Source organism: Puntigrus tetrazona, chromosome 21, assembly GCF_018831695.1.
Source record: "Puntigrus tetrazona isolate hp1 chromosome 21, ASM1883169v1, whole genome shotgun sequence".
NCBI lineage: Eukaryota > Metazoa > Chordata > Actinopteri > Cypriniformes > Cyprinidae > Puntigrus > Puntigrus tetrazona.
Window position 1 is genome coordinate 5,482,219 of NC_056719.1, and position 18,125 is coordinate 5,500,343.

General features: G+C 38.2%; 3 protein-coding genes across 8 annotated transcripts; 2 read left to right on the forward strand and 1 right to left on the reverse strand.

The window, feature by feature from the left end:
* The first annotated feature begins 268 nt into the window (after positions 1 to 268).
* itpkca (inositol-trisphosphate 3-kinase Ca) lies at positions 269 to 7,544 on the forward strand. 3 transcript variants are annotated; one of them, XM_043221318.1, is made up of 8 exons: positions 269 to 973; positions 2,065 to 2,184; positions 3,221 to 3,320; positions 3,819 to 4,032; positions 5,283 to 5,487; positions 5,623 to 5,724; positions 6,156 to 6,227; positions 6,335 to 7,544. In XM_043221318.1, the coding sequence occupies exons 1-8, from the start codon at positions 623 to 625 to the stop codon at positions 6,539 to 6,541; spliced, it is 1,371 nt and encodes a 456-aa protein (XP_043077253.1). In that variant the 5' UTR covers positions 269 to 622; the 3' UTR covers positions 6,542 to 7,544. The 3 variants fall into 3 exon arrangements, with proteins under 3 accessions (XP_043077253.1, XP_043077254.1, XP_043077255.1); XM_043221319.1 differs by having other exon boundaries at positions 2,068 to 2,184; XM_043221320.1 differs by lacking the exon at positions 2,065 to 2,184 and having other exon boundaries at positions 270 to 973.
* A 115-nt stretch (positions 7,545 to 7,659) lies between these two features.
* Positions 7,660 to 17,375, forward strand: LOC122326433. Of its 4 annotated transcripts, none has more exons than XM_043221311.1 (11): positions 7,660 to 9,047; positions 9,120 to 9,223; positions 9,347 to 9,459; positions 10,166 to 10,461; positions 10,924 to 11,472; positions 12,365 to 12,527; positions 12,679 to 12,832; positions 12,938 to 13,078; positions 13,565 to 13,685; positions 14,043 to 14,124; positions 14,226 to 17,375. In XM_043221311.1, exons 1-11 carry the CDS (start codon positions 8,962 to 8,964, stop codon positions 14,370 to 14,372), a joined length of 1,956 nt encoding a protein of 651 aa, XP_043077246.1. In that variant the 5' UTR covers positions 7,660 to 8,961; the 3' UTR covers positions 14,373 to 17,375. The 4 variants fall into 4 exon arrangements, with proteins under 4 accessions (XP_043077246.1, XP_043077247.1, XP_043077250.1 ...); XM_043221312.1 differs by having other exon boundaries at positions 14,046 to 14,124; XM_043221315.1 differs by lacking the exon at positions 9,120 to 9,223.
* Positions 15,176 to 17,716, reverse strand: LOC122326961 (meiosis initiator protein-like). The gene is made up of 9 exons (XM_043222187.1): positions 17,635 to 17,716; positions 17,426 to 17,527; positions 17,105 to 17,323; positions 16,912 to 17,011; positions 16,613 to 16,830; positions 16,129 to 16,211; positions 15,595 to 15,827; positions 15,395 to 15,484; positions 15,176 to 15,320 (listed from the first exon to the last, which is right to left on the reverse strand). Exons 1-9 carry the CDS (start codon positions 17,714 to 17,716, stop codon positions 15,176 to 15,178), a joined length of 1,272 nt encoding a protein of 423 aa, XP_043078122.1.
* Between the last annotated feature and the right edge of the window lie 409 nt (positions 17,717 to 18,125).

Here is an 18,125-nt window from a genome sequence, read left to right on the forward strand (position 1 = left end):
TACTACGCATCAGTTTGACTAAAATAAAATGTTAGTTCCGGAATATGACATTATGAAGATTTCAGCCTGGTCAAACATTTAAAAAATATATAGTGAATGGTGCCTTTAAGTACTTTATCCAAATGATCAGCATGTGAAAAAAAAGTGCATTTGTACATTCAGGTTTATAACCTGCGTTGTCAACCACAGGTTAGGTGGCGCTGTAAATCTGATTTATTGTGTTTTGGCCAGTTCATTTTCGGCTCTGTAGCTTTAAAAAAAAAAAAAGGGGGCGGGGCAAAATGTGAAGTGTGTTAACCTAACGCTTTTAACAACACGCCTATGCATTGGGCAAATAATGCACTTTAAACTATTGAAAGACGCGTCGACGTTGTTTGTACGTGAATATTTGCGGGTTCTTTAAATCCCCTGTGATTATTGTTTGTTCTCAGTGACTAAAAGAATGTGATCACGGCGTCCTCAGCGTTGAGAGTGGCCCAATATTGCTTTTATTCTGCAGCAGCGCGACGCGTCACGTAAGGTGCGGCAGTGCCCAGCGCGAGCCGGTTACGCGTTGGGTTTGGCCCTAATCTGGATAAACCCATCAACAGCCTCAATGATCTTGTAGATCAGAAGCAGCGCGATGACTAAAACGCCCGATGCCCCGGCACCCTGCGCGGGTATGGGTGATATCCACCCCGAGGAGCCGGCGGAGCATCTCTCCAGACTCGTTCGCGTTGCCGTTCCCGAGCTGGTCGTTACCTGCGAGCCGTGCGCCACTGATTGCGGACCCTGCTCGGGCTCTCCACACCCCGACGAGGAATCAATCTGCTCGGACAGCGGGCTCAGCGGCTCTCCCGCCTCGTCCCTGGCGCTGAGGAAACTGTCCAACTCGTCCTCGACCGCCCTCTCGCCAGCGTCGTCTTTCGAGGAGTGCGAGGAGGATTTAATGGGCTACGGCGAATATAACCAGTCTTCAGGTGAACCGCACACGGTGAGAATCGAGACTGAGATTATCTATTTGAACAGGTATCGACTTTATGTCACTAGCCTTTGTTATTTATAGTAAATAATCCAGTGGGAACCAGAATAGATTTACAATTTACTCGCAACTGTTCATTAGATAAGGCACTAACGTTATTCAGTAGTTCCTAGTACTTTACTATTGTAGGATACTGAAGTATTACTTTGAGGAATTCTTACTTTACTAAAATTGTTAAATTAAGTCTACTTAAAAAGCTAAAGCTATTTTTTAACACCTATGTAGAGTTAAATGTAGATATATTTGACTTTTATTCACTTTATAACTAATAGGTGCTGTGTTTGAATAATGTTTACTTCAGGTAATTTTACCTTTTTACATGAGACATAAATATTACATGAGACATGGACCTAATGTTTGTAACATTTTAACTAATTTGATACTGTTGTCGTTTTAATTATTATATACAGCGGCTACTTTGTAGTTTAGTCAATCTATTTGTAAAATTGCTAGTAACATGCTACCAGCTAGTCACTTAGGACTACGCAAAAATGTCTAGTTAATAGTTACTAACTGCCCTGTTGGGTAACCAGTTAATAATACTAACTACTGTACCTTGCTGCAGTATTTATTCATCTTCGTTAAGGTAATAAAAATACAATCGTTCATTGTTTGTTCTTGTGACTTCAGGTTCATTAAATAATATTAACAGAACAGATTAAAAGTAAATTTGGGAACAAACTAAGATGTTAAGTAAACGGTTAGATGCTTTTTAACAAATAGAACCTTGAAAAAAAGAAACATTAAGTGACGTTTAAGTGGAAACTGTAGTTACTATGGTAAGTTTTTGATTGCAGGCGCATTGAATACAAGCGTGCGCACAGGTGCGTGCTGCAGATCGAAATAGGCCTGTGCGGTTATTAAGTAATCCTCATTATAACTGATTAACGTTATGGGCATCAGGTCATAAGATCATCGTTTGTAAATGAAGGGAATAATTCCACACGTTTTCCTAAACCGCTTTCCTTCCTCTCATGTTCTGATGGTGCCGGAGTCAGAGATTTGTATAGAAGTGCATCTAATTAGTACGAATATCTCTCTAGAAGGCCATTCACCAACATCACTGCGATAACAGCGAGTCATATGCAGATTCAAGGACACGTCATAAAATCAGCAGGGAACACTCTTTATTGGGATCTTTGGAGTTTCCAGTCCTTTTGAAGGTAAATGGGATTTGATTTCACGGATCATGCAAGGTACAAAAAATGGCCATTGAGAAACTCACAATAGCGAGTAAATAGTCCATTGAAGCTGAATTTATAAGGTCAGCAGAGGATGCACCTCCAGCGCTGTGTGGTGGGCCTCACCTGCTTTGTTCTGGAGAATGCCATTCTTGTCTGACTGGTTTTGGAGAGTTTGAGCTTTGAGAGCGGAGAGAACGTGTTTGAAGGTTAACACGGAGAGCTTGGGAGATCTTTGCGCTCAAGAGACTGTGATTATCGCATCCGTTACTGTACGTAGTCACAACGCATACGGTCATGTGTTACAGTGGTATAGGTTATTGTGTAAAGTAGGTTTATGATACGTCCGCTGAAGTGGGTCTTGTTGACTTTTTTTGGCAACATCAAACTGTCAAAAATGCATTGACGGTTATGAGTTATTATTTCATGAAAAAAATGTATGCCTAAAAAAAAAAGAAAAAAAAAGAAGACATTTTTATCTTATGTACATGAGTGGCACACTGGCTCCTTCATTTTATCTGGCAGCAAAACAACTGCTGTCTGTAAATGTTTCATGAACGTCCTTCTAAGATTAGCTATTTCTTAATCACAGCCACTTGGTATTGCTTGATGACTTTGTTTAGTCCGAGATTGTCGTCAATGATTTGCCACACGGGGAAAAACTCGACCTATGGTTAATAGAGGAGAGGGAGTTGTCCGTTGGAGTCCGAGGTTGACTAAATGCACTCAGTGCCCCAGTGCGGCTCACTGTATAGGAGAATGAGAACAGACGAGGAAAGTCTTTAGTAACAAACCCTGTAAACCCTGTGTGTGTGTGTGTGTGTGTGTGTGTGTGTGTGTGTGTGTGTGTGTGTGTGTGTGTGTGTGTGTGTGTGTGTGTGTGTGTGTGTGTGTGTGTGTGTGTGTGTGTGTGTGTGTGTGTGTGTGTGTGTGTGTGTGGTGGCTTGTAGTCGTAGGGTGTTAAATGACATGTGAGTCTTATTCATTTGTTTGTTTCTTTGATATCTTCTCTTCGAAGACTGATCAGTGGAAGAAGTCAAAGAATATGGTGAACTGGTCTCCACTTCCAGTGACGGTGAAAAAGCGCTCACCCTGGGTGCAGGTAGTCGGCCATGCAGGTTTGCGTCTTCATCTTTGTTTTTAATGATACTTTTGTGTTTTTTTTTTTTGTTTTTTGTTTTTTTCCTCCTAAACGTCTGAAAGGATAATATTTTTACCTTTGTGACCCTGCAATTGAGCAGCACATTTTTTTTTTTTTTAGTAGCAATAGCCAAAAATATATTGCATGGGTCAAAATGATATTTTTTATGCCAATAATCATTAGCATCTTAAGTAAAGATCATGTTCGATTAAATATATTTTTTAGAGTTCTTAAATATCAACATTTGGGGGTTTTTTGTACCCTCAGATTCCATATTTTCAAATGATTGTATTTCTATCCGAACAAACACGCATCAATGGAAAGCTTATTCATTCAGCTTACAGATGTTGTACAATACACCTTAATTTAATTATATTTCTGGTCCAGGGTCACATTTAAGCCTTGTTGTAAAGTCACGTGAAATGGATATAAAGCTAATGTTTGTGACTCTGCGTGTTTTTGTGTGTTCTTTTAGGAAACTTTCAGACAGGGAGTGACGGAAGGCTGCTGAAGAAGTACTGCGAGAGCGAGCAGCAGTGTTTTCTGCAGCTCATGAGTGACTCGCTGCGGCCCTTCGTTCCCGGGTACTATGGCGTGACTCAGCGTGACGAGCAGGATTACAACCTCATGGACGACCTCCTCGCTGACTTTGACTCTCCCTGCATCATGGACTGCAAAATGGGGAGCCGGTGAGGATGTCGCGATTTGTGAATACAGCAATTCGGTGCTTTTTTTGGCAACTGGTAAAACTGGTACAAATTGCAGCTAATTTTAGCCAAGAAACTCTATTCGAAAAGGAAGCGACAATCTAACCAGCATGCAAAGTGACCGACCGCAATCTATTTTTGTTTTTTTGTCGTGTGTTGCTAAATTAATGCACTGACATGCCAAAAATAAGTTTTAGTCATGGCACAGTAGTCTTTACATGTGATTACGTGTAAAAGCCATTAGTAATGTTTTTTTTGACAAAAAATGAATATAACAATTTCATTTAGCAGAAAACTGGACAATTTAGGCAAAATTGTGTAACTGAGCTATACTGTTCAGGTTGTTCTGATAGTTTAGTTTAAACTTGTCATGATAAATTTTCCATGATGCTACTCGAGCGTAATTTTGGCCACAGACTCCTCCTCACTGATGATATATTTACCGTATCATGTTATGTGCACAGTATAAACAAATAATAAAAATTCATGCTTTTGACAGCTGAAAAATATGGCGCATCTCTAGAAATGATTAATCTCTATTTGTATTCTGAAATTAAACAATAACAAGGATTAATACTGGGAAAACAAATTGGGAGTCGTAGTTTTACTTATAGCTATTTAATTACAAAACATACTCTTCCTCATAAGCTATCAGCAGATAATTCTAGATTTGTTTAACTTATCAGCATCTGTAGATGTATTATATATTTAATTGTTCGTGCACATTTCGTTATTTTTAACAGGTATCTTACCTTTGCCACCATCAAAAACACACATGAAATCTTAAACGGCAATCCTTTTTTTCATAAATAATGTAGTATTAAATTGTAATATACAACATTTATCATCTTTAACATGAAAATAATTGACAGCATATCAGTAAAATATCTGTGCACTTATTATCTTTATCAACACTGATATCAACTGATAAAATCTTGTGCTGGTGTACTTCGGAAATTGTGCTTCAGTCAGGCATTCAGACTGCAGCTTGTACCTTTCATCATTCATTGCTGTCAATATCTGGACTCTGGGCTTTCTATGGGTGTGGCATCTGTGGCTAAAACTAATACAGTTAGACGGCAGCGTCCAAACAACAGTGGAGGAAATATGATCACTAATGCCAACAGCTCTATTCACGTCGTAATGGACTGGTCCTGTTATGCCAGTTTGATAATGTTTTCATAATAAATAGTCATTCCCTTGGTAATGTTGAGCTGTATAAATGCTTTCAGGACTTACCTTGAGGAAGAATTGAGGAAGGCCCGCGAGAGCCCTCAGCCACGTAAAGACATGTACGAAAAAATGATAGCGGTGGACCCAGACGCCCCCGATGAGGAGGAACGGGTCCAGCAGGCGGTGCTCAAAACCAGATACATGCAGTGGAGAGAAACCCTCAGCTCGACAGCAACACTGGGCTTTCGCATCGAGGGCATCAAGGTAGACATGATTCAGGAACCCTCCGAATTTACACAGACCTCTTTATCTAACACTGATTAGAAATCAGTGTCTTATTTGATCTATTTTTGGCCTTCTATATAATGTTTTGACACGTTTGATATCTGTTTTTTTTAGAAATCAGATGGCACTTGTAACACCAACTTCAAGAGAACAAAGTACAAAGATGAGGTCATCCAAGCCCTGGAGGACTTTGTGGACAGCAACATGCTAATTTTGGTTAGAAGTGTGCAATATTCAGCAAATACTGTATATTATTTATTCATTTATTGCTGTCTGTCAGTAATGAAACAATTAAAATATCAGCACAAATTTGTTTCAATTGAGCAATATATAATAGTTTTTATGATATAATGTAATTAAAATTTAAATGGTTAATGTTTTTAGATATTGAAATAATGAATCTTCTTTAGAATAACATACTTGTTTGATGTTGGTTTTTCTTATTAAAAAAAAAAAATTATATTTGTGCATATAATAAAAATTAAATATTTTTTTATGAAGTACGAATGAAAAACCTTTAGAATCTAGTTTTAATAATGGCTGCTTGATTTGAAATAATGTCTCATCTGCCTGTGCCTCGTTTAACCATTAATCCGTTTAACCATTATGTAAACAAGTTAATTGTTTGGCTCTTCCTGTTTACGCAGAGAAGCTACCAACAGCGCCTGAAGGAACTACGAGCTGTGCTGGAAAAATCAGATTTCTTCAAAGCACATGAGGTGTGAGATGCGTCTTTGTTTTCCAGACCCACTTTGTTCTTCATTCTGCACTGCTGACGTTTAAAAGCAGGCTCTGATAAGAAAGATCTTGCTGTGTTTCCCTGCAGGTGGTGGGCAGCTCCTTATTATTTGTCCATGATGTGACCGGCAAGGCCGGAATCTGGATGATAGACTTTGGAAAGACTGTGCCTATGCCGCCCCCTCTGACCCTGGACCACCGCAGCCCGTGGGTGGAGGGCAACCGAGAGGACGGCTACCTCTGGGGCCTGGACAATTTTATTGACATTCTGACCAACATGCTTCCGGAGAAATGAAAGGCATCGTGGATCTTCAGAATCGTCGTTTTCTGAACGGACTCTTTGATTTCCCTCTATTTTTTTTTTTCCTTCATGGAGAATAGACGAAGGTAGGAGAGAATGAACTGATGGGATGGACTGACTGGCCTCGACTTTTACTACAAGTGCTACTGATGAACATCTAAGCCTGTGCATTTACCTGCTGTAGCCCCCTCTCTGTGTTGACGTTTTCACTACTTTCGAAAAGCTGTACGTATTTTTACACTGTAAATAGATTTTTATTTAAGCGGTTTGCTCTTGGGGGTTGATGAGTGAAAGATTAGCTTAGTTTTATGAACATTAACCCCGCAGATGAAAATCATTACAGTTGTGTTGTTTTGATGTGTTAAGGATGCAAAAACAGCCATGCTTTTGAATACTAATGAAAATCTAGACCTTTGTAGTCTTTCTGTGATAGTTGCCAGATATTTTTCCTGTATTTTACCCAATATTTGTGACCAAATGTCTTTTGGGGATGAACTGAATTGAAGTGCACACTGTTAACGGTCCCATAAACTGAAGCTGGATCAAATCACAGAACAACAAAGAACTCGTTTTAATAACAACAAAATTTGGAAAATGTGTTCTGTTTTGGGTCAAGCACTATATTAATTCACATCAAGCACAGTGCGTTAAACTCTTAATGCTTTACATTCCCATGTTGTGTGGTTTTTGCATGCAAGCACGAACTGCTAAGTAGCCCGTCAATAGCAAATATACTACTGACTGCCGGGTTTTTTTGTGGGATATTTGAGCCAGTTCTCCTTATGCACAAATTCACTGTTTGCACTGTTAATTAGAAATCACTTCATTGAGGTTTTGTACTGTATAATAGTAAATCACTTGTGATCGCTATGTTGGGAGCTTTGTTGTCCTGGCTGTAGTTTTGAAGTTCTGGTTTATGGGTTCTGTGACGTTACCTACATTATCTTGTTATTTTTGTAAAGGTGTTTGACTGTCAGCACAATAAATATGAACATGATGGGATTGTTTTTCGCCCCTTTATTCAAAACCATACAAAGGTATAAATGGGGCTATATGTTAAGGAGAGCTTGTCAAAATTATGTGGTTTCGTGCGCCTCTGGAGCCCCCTACATTTAAGTGAGTAGAACCATCGCAAATATACTGATGTCCTAATTACAGTGTGCTGCTGTACACATGCATTTTTTTTTTTTTCATGCACCATTTTGTACCCATTTTTCAAATATTCCAGATGTTTGGGAGGAACGAGGAGAAAGTCAAGTCAAGTCAATAATGTACAATCAGAATGATTTTGTAAATTAATATTTCAAGGTAAACGCTTACAGTTGGTTTAGTTTTACCTTTGTGGTAGTTTGATTACACGTAACGAGCTCAAAAGCAATCCAGGACATTATCTTTTAACCTAAGGTGAGATTCGTATGTGCATTTTTTTTTTTTTATCAGAATGATAGCACACTGGCTGTTTAAAATCAAATGAAATAAGTATAAACTAAATCCATCTTTGGACTAATGTAGCAAGATTTCCAACACTACTGTACACACAATATTCAGTAGGAATTTTATTGAAAACGATTTACAAATAAATTAGCAAATAAAGATAATTTACGATAATTTAATTTAATTTATAACGGTGGGGGTGGCTTCCAAAACACATTGGCCTTTGACAAAAAATATATTTTATGTTTTGCACATTAAAGAAAGTAGGCTAATTTGTAAAGAATATAAACTGATCAGATTTTTAAGTAGTCCTATGGTTTAACCCATATATTTTTGAGTAATATATTTTGGTAATATATACCAAACTATAGTGACTAAATATCTATCTTTTGAAAGCATCATCCAAACTTCACAAAACTTGGTACGATTAAGCAACAGGATATTTTGATGAAAGAGCCATTTTTTTTAAAAACATTTCTTTCAAATGTGAATAACCGACAAGGGCCTGAATTCATTCATGAAATAAGTTTTTAAGACGTTTGATTAAAACTTGCAATTAAATTGCCATTGAAACACGCGGTTGAGATTGAGCAGAAGGATTTTTAGCTAAAGTTCTGTAAGCCGCCATACAGAAAGTGAATCTTTTATTTTCAGTTTATTGCAGTTCACATAACAGCATCATGTTGCCTGGAGCAAACAAGCACAGTACTAACAACAGCCAACAGACCAGACAACACAATCCCATCCTCTGTTCCATTCAGCTGCTGAAGAGCCCACACAGCTCTTCCCCTGCTTCCTCCTCAAGCTCGGTTGAATCGGAGCAGTCTGTACCATCATTTGGTCTTCCACAGCCACAGAAACATTTCAGATGACTTAAACGCATCAGGAAGGAAGATTTGTATGCTATCATCTTGGCTGCTGCTGCATATATCTTAGTTTCATGTGTAGGGACATTCAGAAAAACTTGGAATCCGGGAAAGATGGCCGCATGGTTCTGGGACCTGGATTATGCTACAACTCCTCCACAGACACCAGCTCTACACATCAGCCATTCTAGCCCTGTGAGGTAAGATGCGTTCTTTTACGATATATGATAACCATTACACTTTGACCTGGTAAAAATGACCATCTTTTTTAGTTTCTACGATCGTTCTCGGTGTAGCTCTCCCATGCAAGACAGTTTAGACTGGCCTTCAAGTGAGCAAGTGGAGCTGACGAGATTAAACCCCTCCAGAACTAAAGGCAAGACGGGTCTGATAGCAGGTTTTGCGTGCTGTTGTTGACATACGTTTTTGTGATAGCGTTTAGTCTGTATTGCGTTTCAATTAGTGTGATTTGCCTCTGCAATTTCATCATACATTTCAGAAGGAGAATGGCATATGGTAACAGCCACTCGCTCATTGCTTGGCAGGGAAAGAAGAGGCCAAAGGGAGGGTTTACAGGACCAGCAGAGAGTGCCTTACAACAGCCTGCCAAGAGTAAGATTGTATTCCTTTCTCATAATATCTGTTTAAAAAGATGAGTCTTATGTCTACTGTACTCTTTTGTAGATTAGAACTTAATTAAGTGTTAATATTGGATTAGTTAAAAACACAAATAAATCATGCAATGCAATTGATTGATTGAAAATAATGAATTTTATTAACACTTCCCCAAAGATTTGGCCACCCCTTCCCCCAGTTAAGCACGAAGCATAGCCAATTTAATTCGTCAAGTCATGCTTTATTGATTCAGTTCAGTTTAGAAAAATCGAGGACTGATATTATTGCAGCAGTCATTAATTCTATATACCTGGATTTGCTACGAAATGCTAGGCACTGGTAAATATCCCTTTGTTTTAGTGTTTTCTAGGCAATCAGCACTTTTATTGACATAATCAATTAAATAATTTGAATAGGCCATGGGGCAAAGTTTAGTTGTTGAAAAGGTGTTGAAAATAAACAAGAAATTGTGTTTTTCTGAAATGCTGTGTATTAAGTCATTTGGGCATAGGAATGTAGAAATTCTCATAAAAATTAAAATGTGGCAAAAAATGTCCTGCTTGAAAAACTTACATGAAGAGAAATTACTGTTACTGCTTACCATTGCTTTTGGCTCTTGACAACTAAAGGATAAAAGATAAGTAACAATCAGTTAATTCAGGGCATTTAACCATGACGATTTATCATTCTTTTTGTTTTGTAGGCGCATTTCCTCCAGCCAAATAGAGAATCAAGTGCTTTTTCACCCTATGCTAATGACTTCTGCTTGAATGGTAGAGATGCCAAGAACATTGCTGAGTCCCCCAGGAGCGGTCGTAAGCTGCACCCGCTGACACAGCCGGGCTTCTACAGTCCAAAAATCCCACGATCAAAACACTGTGAAGCTGCACAGTCCACAAAAACGTCTTTAAAAGGATCTTCTTCTACGAACAACTTGAAGGAGTTCTTTGCTCTCTCTTTGCCTCTTCCGTGCTCCAAAACAGCTGTCCTTGAAGCCAGGTGAGATGCATAGATCACATCATGCTGAACAGTATGTGCAATTTATGTTGAATTTCTATGATGGCCCACAATTGCTTGTGAGCCAGGATTCAGTACTTGTAATATTATTGTGCCCCTCCTTTCTCTCCCACCCATGAGATCCCACGGGGAGGGGTGGGGCATCAGTAAAAAGTGGGACATTCCCACCACATCGCATTAGAGTTCCCTGACCCTAAATTCAATCATTTTATCCGTCCCAGACGTTCTGAGTCTGATTTGCTGTATTGCTGGAAATTACCAACATCACAAAGAAAAAAGGACATTCAAAATGGAATGAAATTACTTTTATGATTTTAAAATGTGTCTATCTTTGTGCTTACAGTGTATCTCCTTTTGCAATATATGGACTGCTTACCTCATTCTTTGTTTTTATGTGTCTACGATATGCGTGTGTCTGTGGTCTTTGTGTTTTATTTCTGTCAGCCCTTTGTGTTCCAAACCACAAAAAGTTAAAACTTTTGTGGTGGAAAAGCCGCCTTTGATGAGAGCTGTGGTTTCGCAAACTTCGCCGACCTCAAATCCACCTGACAAAGAGCTCTTCAGCCACCTCCAGCCGAGAGAGGAACATCTCATCAAGCGCCAGGACTGCAGTTTGTTCAGTCTGCAGGAACCCAATAGGAGATCTCTCAGAAACGACCAGCCTGTCTGGAGTCAGAGTCAGAATTTGTTCACTGAGGAAATTTCTACCAAGGATCGTCTCTCTATTAACACATTACATCTGTTCCCTGAACGCCAGTTTATAGCAAACCAGCCTGCGACCCTTTGTCCAGAACTGGAAAAGGGAAGTCATGAGAGATTTACCTGGAGTGTTGACACTGACATTAACTTATCTCAAGGTGACCCTGACCGGTCAGGTCAACTTAAAGCCAGCCAAGCTAAACATGACTGCAACCCAAAACAAAAGAAGACACCGTACACACAACATAGAGAAACCAGTGACGTCAGAAACAATGAACACAACCGTGTAAAAAGGTAGGCAGGTCTCTAAAGGATGTTCTTATTATTTTTAATGTGCTATTTATTATAATACTAGCTTACTGTCTTGTTGCAAATAATAATAGTAGTAAAATGCATTTAAAGAGATAGTTTACCCCAAAAATGAAAATTCTGTTATTAATTACTCTCATGTTGTTTTAAACCCATAAGATGTTCATCAGAACACAAATTAAGATATATTTAGGAAACACTTCATAGACAACAATGTAACTGACACGTTTAAGACCCAGAAAGGTAGTAAGGACATTGTTAAAATAGTCCATGTGACATCAGTGTTTCAACCTTTCAACCTTTCAACCTCCAACTAATTTTATTAAAAGTTTTCTCGCACCTTCATAACATTACTGTTGAAAAACCGATGCCACATGGATGATTTTAACAATCAGAAAGCTTTCAGATTTTATCATAAATATTATCATTTGTGTTCCAAAGACAATGGACAAAGGTCTTATGGGTTGGAGTGATATGAGGGTGAGTAATTAATGACAGAATTTTCATTTTTTAGTGAACTGTCCCTTTCAAATTGCTGTTTCCACAAGCACAAATCAGTATCCTTTTGTTCATTTTGTTAGGTTTCTGTGCATCTCACTGGAATAATTGATTCTGATTGGTTATCTGAAGCATTTAGTGTCAAGATATATATTTATTTTGTTCAAAGCAACACTATGTATCATTCTGCTCATGGAATGGATAGCAAAACAAAATGCAAGACCAAGAGAGCTTAACTTTATTTAAGCTTTAAAAAAGTTATTTAAAAATTAATTTTATCTTGAGCTGCATTTTTGTGATGTGTCAAAAACTGATAAATCAAATGAAACTTAAGTTTGTTAGTAGCTTGTTTTGCGGTGGTTTAACATACATTTTTCAGTCAGGTGGATGTGAGCTCAAGGAATGTGTTTGGTCAGCCTCGGGTGATTGCATCACTGCGAGCAGCATGTTCCCCGCGGCCCGTTCGCAAGAGCTCAGTGGTGGAGGAACTGAAAAAACTCATTGTGATGGATGACACAGAGGACAGCGCTCGGGGCGATTCAGTATGTGATTTATTCTTCTCAAATTTAACCGTATGACCCTAAACAACCTGACAGCTTAGGACAATAATGTGAAAAAGCAGGTATTGTTTTGCTGAGTATTGGTATGTGAACAGTGTTGCCTTGTTGCAATGCGTTGATTGTCTCTTTCTAGTCATCTCCTCAACAAAAAGAGGCAAGGCTTTGCAGCGGTTCGCAAATGTCAAGTTCATGCGCAAGTTCGCCGTTATTCGGTCAAGCTCACCAATCATACCCAGAGTCTCCCCAGCTCACACCCATCCATCTCCACCAGCAAACACATCAAACAGGCAAGAGTTATTCATTCTACGAGGCAATTATCAATCGCATTTTAACTGGTATTTCCTCTGGATGTTTCTAGTTCACTTCGGCACTCACTGGTTGTCTTTTCCTAGAATGCGTAGCATTGCCTGAGCAAGCTGAATCTGACCTTTGGGACGGAGATCAACATGCTGATCCTGAACTCTTGCCCCTGCCAGACGCAGCTTGTGATCTAGACTGGAATAGTTTAGTTCAAGCAGCCCAAGAATATGAGAGCAAGTATCATTGGACAAATATGTTGATTTAAGACTGAATATACAGTATACTGTGGTCCCAATGATTTTGACAAAAGACACAATTTTGAATGTATAAGCAGCATCTGCAATATACTGTAGCTAAATTGTAATATTATTTGAATGCAACAGTTCAGAAAGCAATACATTTTAATACTGATTTTTTAGATACCAAATTGCTAGATGTTTGCTCTTTTTTTCTTTTAGCAAATATTGTATAAACCAGAATAACGTGCCTCCGAGCAGCACACAGCTGTGGTGCTTCATTCCTGAATGAATCAGAAATTTTCAACGGTGGTTCATTTATGATTAAATAATTTAAAATTAATGAAGGAATAATTTAATGACTAATACATTCACTTATAACTGCATACAATGATATACGTTAAATACCTGTCTTTACAATTAGTTTCATTCAATGACTTAATAGTAAAAATGGATAATGCCGTGGTTTCTATATATTTCCAGCACAAAGGATGGCAACCCTTTTGTCAGAAATGAGTCCCGTATCAAGCAGACCAGACACACCATCCAATGGAACCTACAAGATCCACCAATCCAGTGCCTACTGCAGTGGAGAAGATATGGAGTGAGCTGGACACATTTGTATCATTTTAATACTGTTTTAGATTGAACATTTTAATTTTGAAACTGTTGCGAAGTTCATTATTTGAGTTATGAGTAATAGCGCACCTTAAAACATACACTGTTAAAAATAGTTTCTTTATTAGCGTCTATAGTTCCATAGAGAACTACACGAGGAACCGTTTGATTTCAAGTTTATTTAAATGTAAAAAAACACTCTTTAGATTATTAAAAAATATGTTCAGGATACTGAAAAGAACCGTTCACTGAAAGGACATATGTGAAACTAAAATGGTTTATCTTTGACCTTTATTTTTAAGAGTGTACATGAATGTTAATTGCCTTGCATGGTTATTTTTAGCAGTGATATATTTATTGACTTTCCTGACCAACTCTCTCACCTGGAAGGGATGCTTAGGCGACTGAGCAGTGATCTGCTGAAGGTGAGGCTCATTTAGCAGTTAATAAATGAGTGTACTGTATGCTCTCATAGAGGACAAGCAACGCTCACGAGCACCATGTGTTACTTTGCCCTTTGATTCAGGAGAAGAGAGACAAGGTGGCTCTTCTGGCAGAGGTGTTGAAGCTTCGCATTAGCAACCAGCATCTAAGAGAAGAGTCCCTTTGTGCAGTTGCCCAGCTACACAAAATCAGCAAAATTTTAAACACGACACCTGGAGAGATGGAGTAATGCAGGGTTGCGAGCAAAGTCTACAAGTCTGGATATCTGCTTTTTTTCTTTTTTTGCGCTGATTTGGGAGGTAAAAGTCTGCAGAACGGATGTAAACGTGTAAAGACGTGATACATGAAGCTATTGCTGACTGAACGTTTTGTCAAATTTATCCAAACTATGTAATGAACAAACGCGTTTAGGGGCGGAGGTTACGTAGTAACGCATGAAGCAGCCTGCAAATGACAATGTTTGAGTTCTTTCGAACCTTTAACTGGTGCAGCTTGAAAACCCAAACAAACTGAACTCATTTAAGGTTTATTAACAGCACAGCACAAACCAGAACAACTTTCATGAGGTTGGTAATTCTCTTGGGAAACATGTTAGGGGTCCTCCAAGGCTTGTACTGAATAATTTAAGACTATATAAAAAAAACTGATAGAAAGCTTAATATTAACATTATAATAAATATATAAATATATGAAGATAGATAACAGTTGCCATTTGTTATAAATAAGTCATAAAAATCCAAAAGTTTAATCTAACAATGTAAAGTCACAGTGAAAAATGCTGTAAACTCTAAAATGTAAATATGCTCTATGATGTTAAAAAACAGTAGAACAATAAAAAATATACTTAAAACACAATAAATTAGTTATTTTAAAATCCCTGAGATGCAATTGTGTTAAATCACAACAGTGATTAACCTTAATAAAACTGTATTGAACTATACAGTGCAGTGGTTTAAACACTAATAGTCTATGTGGTTTGCTTCTCTTTCAAGCGTGTTCTCAGTGCAGTATGTATTCGAGATGTGAAGACCTTCATTTGACAGCTGCGTACTTGTCTCTATAGGCCAGTAACATGTGCAGTGGACTGGGCACAAAGCGTTCTGCCTTCATTTCTGCCTCGTGTTTTTGAGCGCGTACATTGCGGTTCTGCTGGCAACTGAAGCTCCAGGCTTTCAAGCTAAAAGCAGAGAGAGGTTTATGTAAAGTTTCATTGCAACAGACAAGTCTGAATGAAGGTTGGAGAATACCTACCAGTACAAACGTCTCTCCTTCTTGGGCAAGATGTGCCACAGACTGGCTAACTCTTTGGTGACCGTAGTGGACGGGATGCCAGGATAGGATCTGTTCCGAAATAACATCAGAAGTCTGCCATTATATATTTGAATATATTTAAATGGGTCTAATAGCTGTTTCATCATCGAAAGAAAATATGAAATAATACTCATACACACCTGATATATAATTTTCTGTTAATTCGGCAAAACATAATGAAGCCGTTCACACATTTCTTCTTGGGGTTTGGCTTTGTCGCAACATGTCCTCTTCTTGAAGTACGCCTGTGTGAACAGACTTTTCTTGCTCTCTTCAGAGGAGCCAGTTGGTTTGGGGTCTCATCTTCGTAGCTGTTGTTCTCTTCCTCGCTCTTGAAGGACAGATTGCTGCCGCTTCCAGCACTCATGACAATCTGCCAATTTGGAGAAGAGATCATTAAAATTGCTCGAATCTAATATACAATAGGGGTCCAAAAGTCAATTAGCCAAAATGCTTATACTTTGTTTGTTTTGTAAAACAGTTTAACCCTCAAAGACCCAAGCATTTTCACGATGTATTATATATTCAAAATGTCTTAATGAAACCATTTTTAGACAGAATTTAAATGTTGGTTGGTATTTAGGGTTGCAAATTTGGGTCTCTGAGGGTTAATCTCGGATTTTCATTGGGATCTGTATATGCAGGTAAAAAAAGAATCCAAAAATATGGCCTACTGATTCATTTGAAAAGCCGCCCGGCAAACTGGGGCTTTTTAAGACGGTAGATTCTGGGGTGACCCACACGTCCTCGAATAATGCTGTTAGGGTAAAAAATATTGTTCAGTCAGCAGTTGTTTGTAATTTCACACGGTGCACATTTGGCTCCAAGCTGATTTTGCCTAACCTCCTAAGTTTTAAATAATACATTATTCATAAAACAACTAATGCATCTATTTAATACATACATGATCAGAAAACAGGTACAAAAGTTGTCAATGAGGTGGTACCATTTTAAAAGGCACTGATATGTACCAATTTGGTGCAAATATGTACACTTGATGTACTAATATGTAACTCACCAAAGAGTAAATTAGGTACAAAGGTGTACTTTTTAAAGTGACAGCTTTTGTACCTTTTTAATGAGATTGTAGTATACTTGCTAGTCTATAATTAGCATCGAATTAAGCAAATAATATACAGTATGCATAGTTATTTTTACTTTGTAGCGCCTCTCGTCCTTCTGGATGGAGAGAACGGCTCAGGCCTTGAGATGGTGATAAGATCAGAGATGGGTTGAGGGTCAGGCTCTCTGCTTCCCGAAGAGTTGGACGCAAAGGCACTACTGGCGTTTTTGGCAGCGTTGGGCTGAAAGGAAAATGCTTTTTCCATGCAGCCGGAAAAGCTCCAAGCATGGGGTCTTTCAGAAGAATTCCTGATCTGAAGACATAGTAAAACAGCTACCTCTCAAGCTGTCATTTCTCTGTTCATAATCATAAAACAAATATTCAATATACAAACCTGGATGGAGGCGTATCCTGTATATTTCGCCCTGGGCTTCCATCTTCACTTCCTGTCTGGTCTTCACAGAAACTACAACTAGATTCAGCCTCAGTGCTCCCTGATAACAAAAATAACCCTGAGTATCCTTTAAGTTTCGGAATATGGATTTAATTGATATCTAACCCCCAAAAAAGGCAAGATTTTTTTTCACCTGTATTGAAAGAGGAAGTTGTGGAGTTGGAGTCTATAGAGCTTTGTGATGGCTCGCTGTCATCAACAGGCCACGAGTCCTTCTCCTCTGCAGTTTGAACTTCTGACAAACTGCTCTGTCTGTCACACACAAGCTTGTGTTCTTGCTCCTCCACGGCATTTACGATAAACCTCTCAGAGTTTTTGCTCTGTGGGTCCCCCTTTTTGTCACTTAATCGTACTGTTTGTGAATGTATGTACGCAGTAGTGTAAGTGAAAATAAATACCGTTTTATACAATGTGAGATTTTTTTCTTTTAATTCTTTAAATACCAAAACTTCACCTGTGTATTTGTCTATGCGACCATAGGTGTACATGTTCTTGACTTTAAGGAACTGTGGCGGTGTGCAAGATAATGGAGTGTCTTCAATTTCTGGCTCTGATTCTGCAGACACAAACACAGGCCGTAGATTTTAGTATATATATCACATGTCCCTTTCAAAACATATGCATACAAAATTTGGATTAAGCCTAAATAATAAAGCAGCAGACTTCTCTCATTGTTTTCAGATAGCAGGTCAGGGTGATTCTTCAGACTATGGACGTGACTCTGGTTTAACTCAAAGCACTGCATTATGCTTATCAGGGTCACCTGTGAATACATCAATTATGTTGGTTTAAAAAAATTATAATATATATGTAAATTATAATATATAGTTATGATATAAGTATATGCATTATACATACTATGTAGCAAATAACATTTATTTTATGTGTGTTTATTTTAATACCCAGAGAAACACACATTATACAACACACGTATTATAAACACTGTTAACAATATAATTTAAAATACATTTTTAACACAGCTGACTGATTATCAGTGCGTTCATTTCGCGCACTATTCAATTATTTTAAAATATTTTGTAATGGGTCGTAATTTGTGCTGTGTGTAAACAGCTTCGAGTTCTTTTTCGATATCTGATATGTCGCTTTTATTTTAATTTTTTAATGCATGCATATTTACTTGTGCATGGATGGTT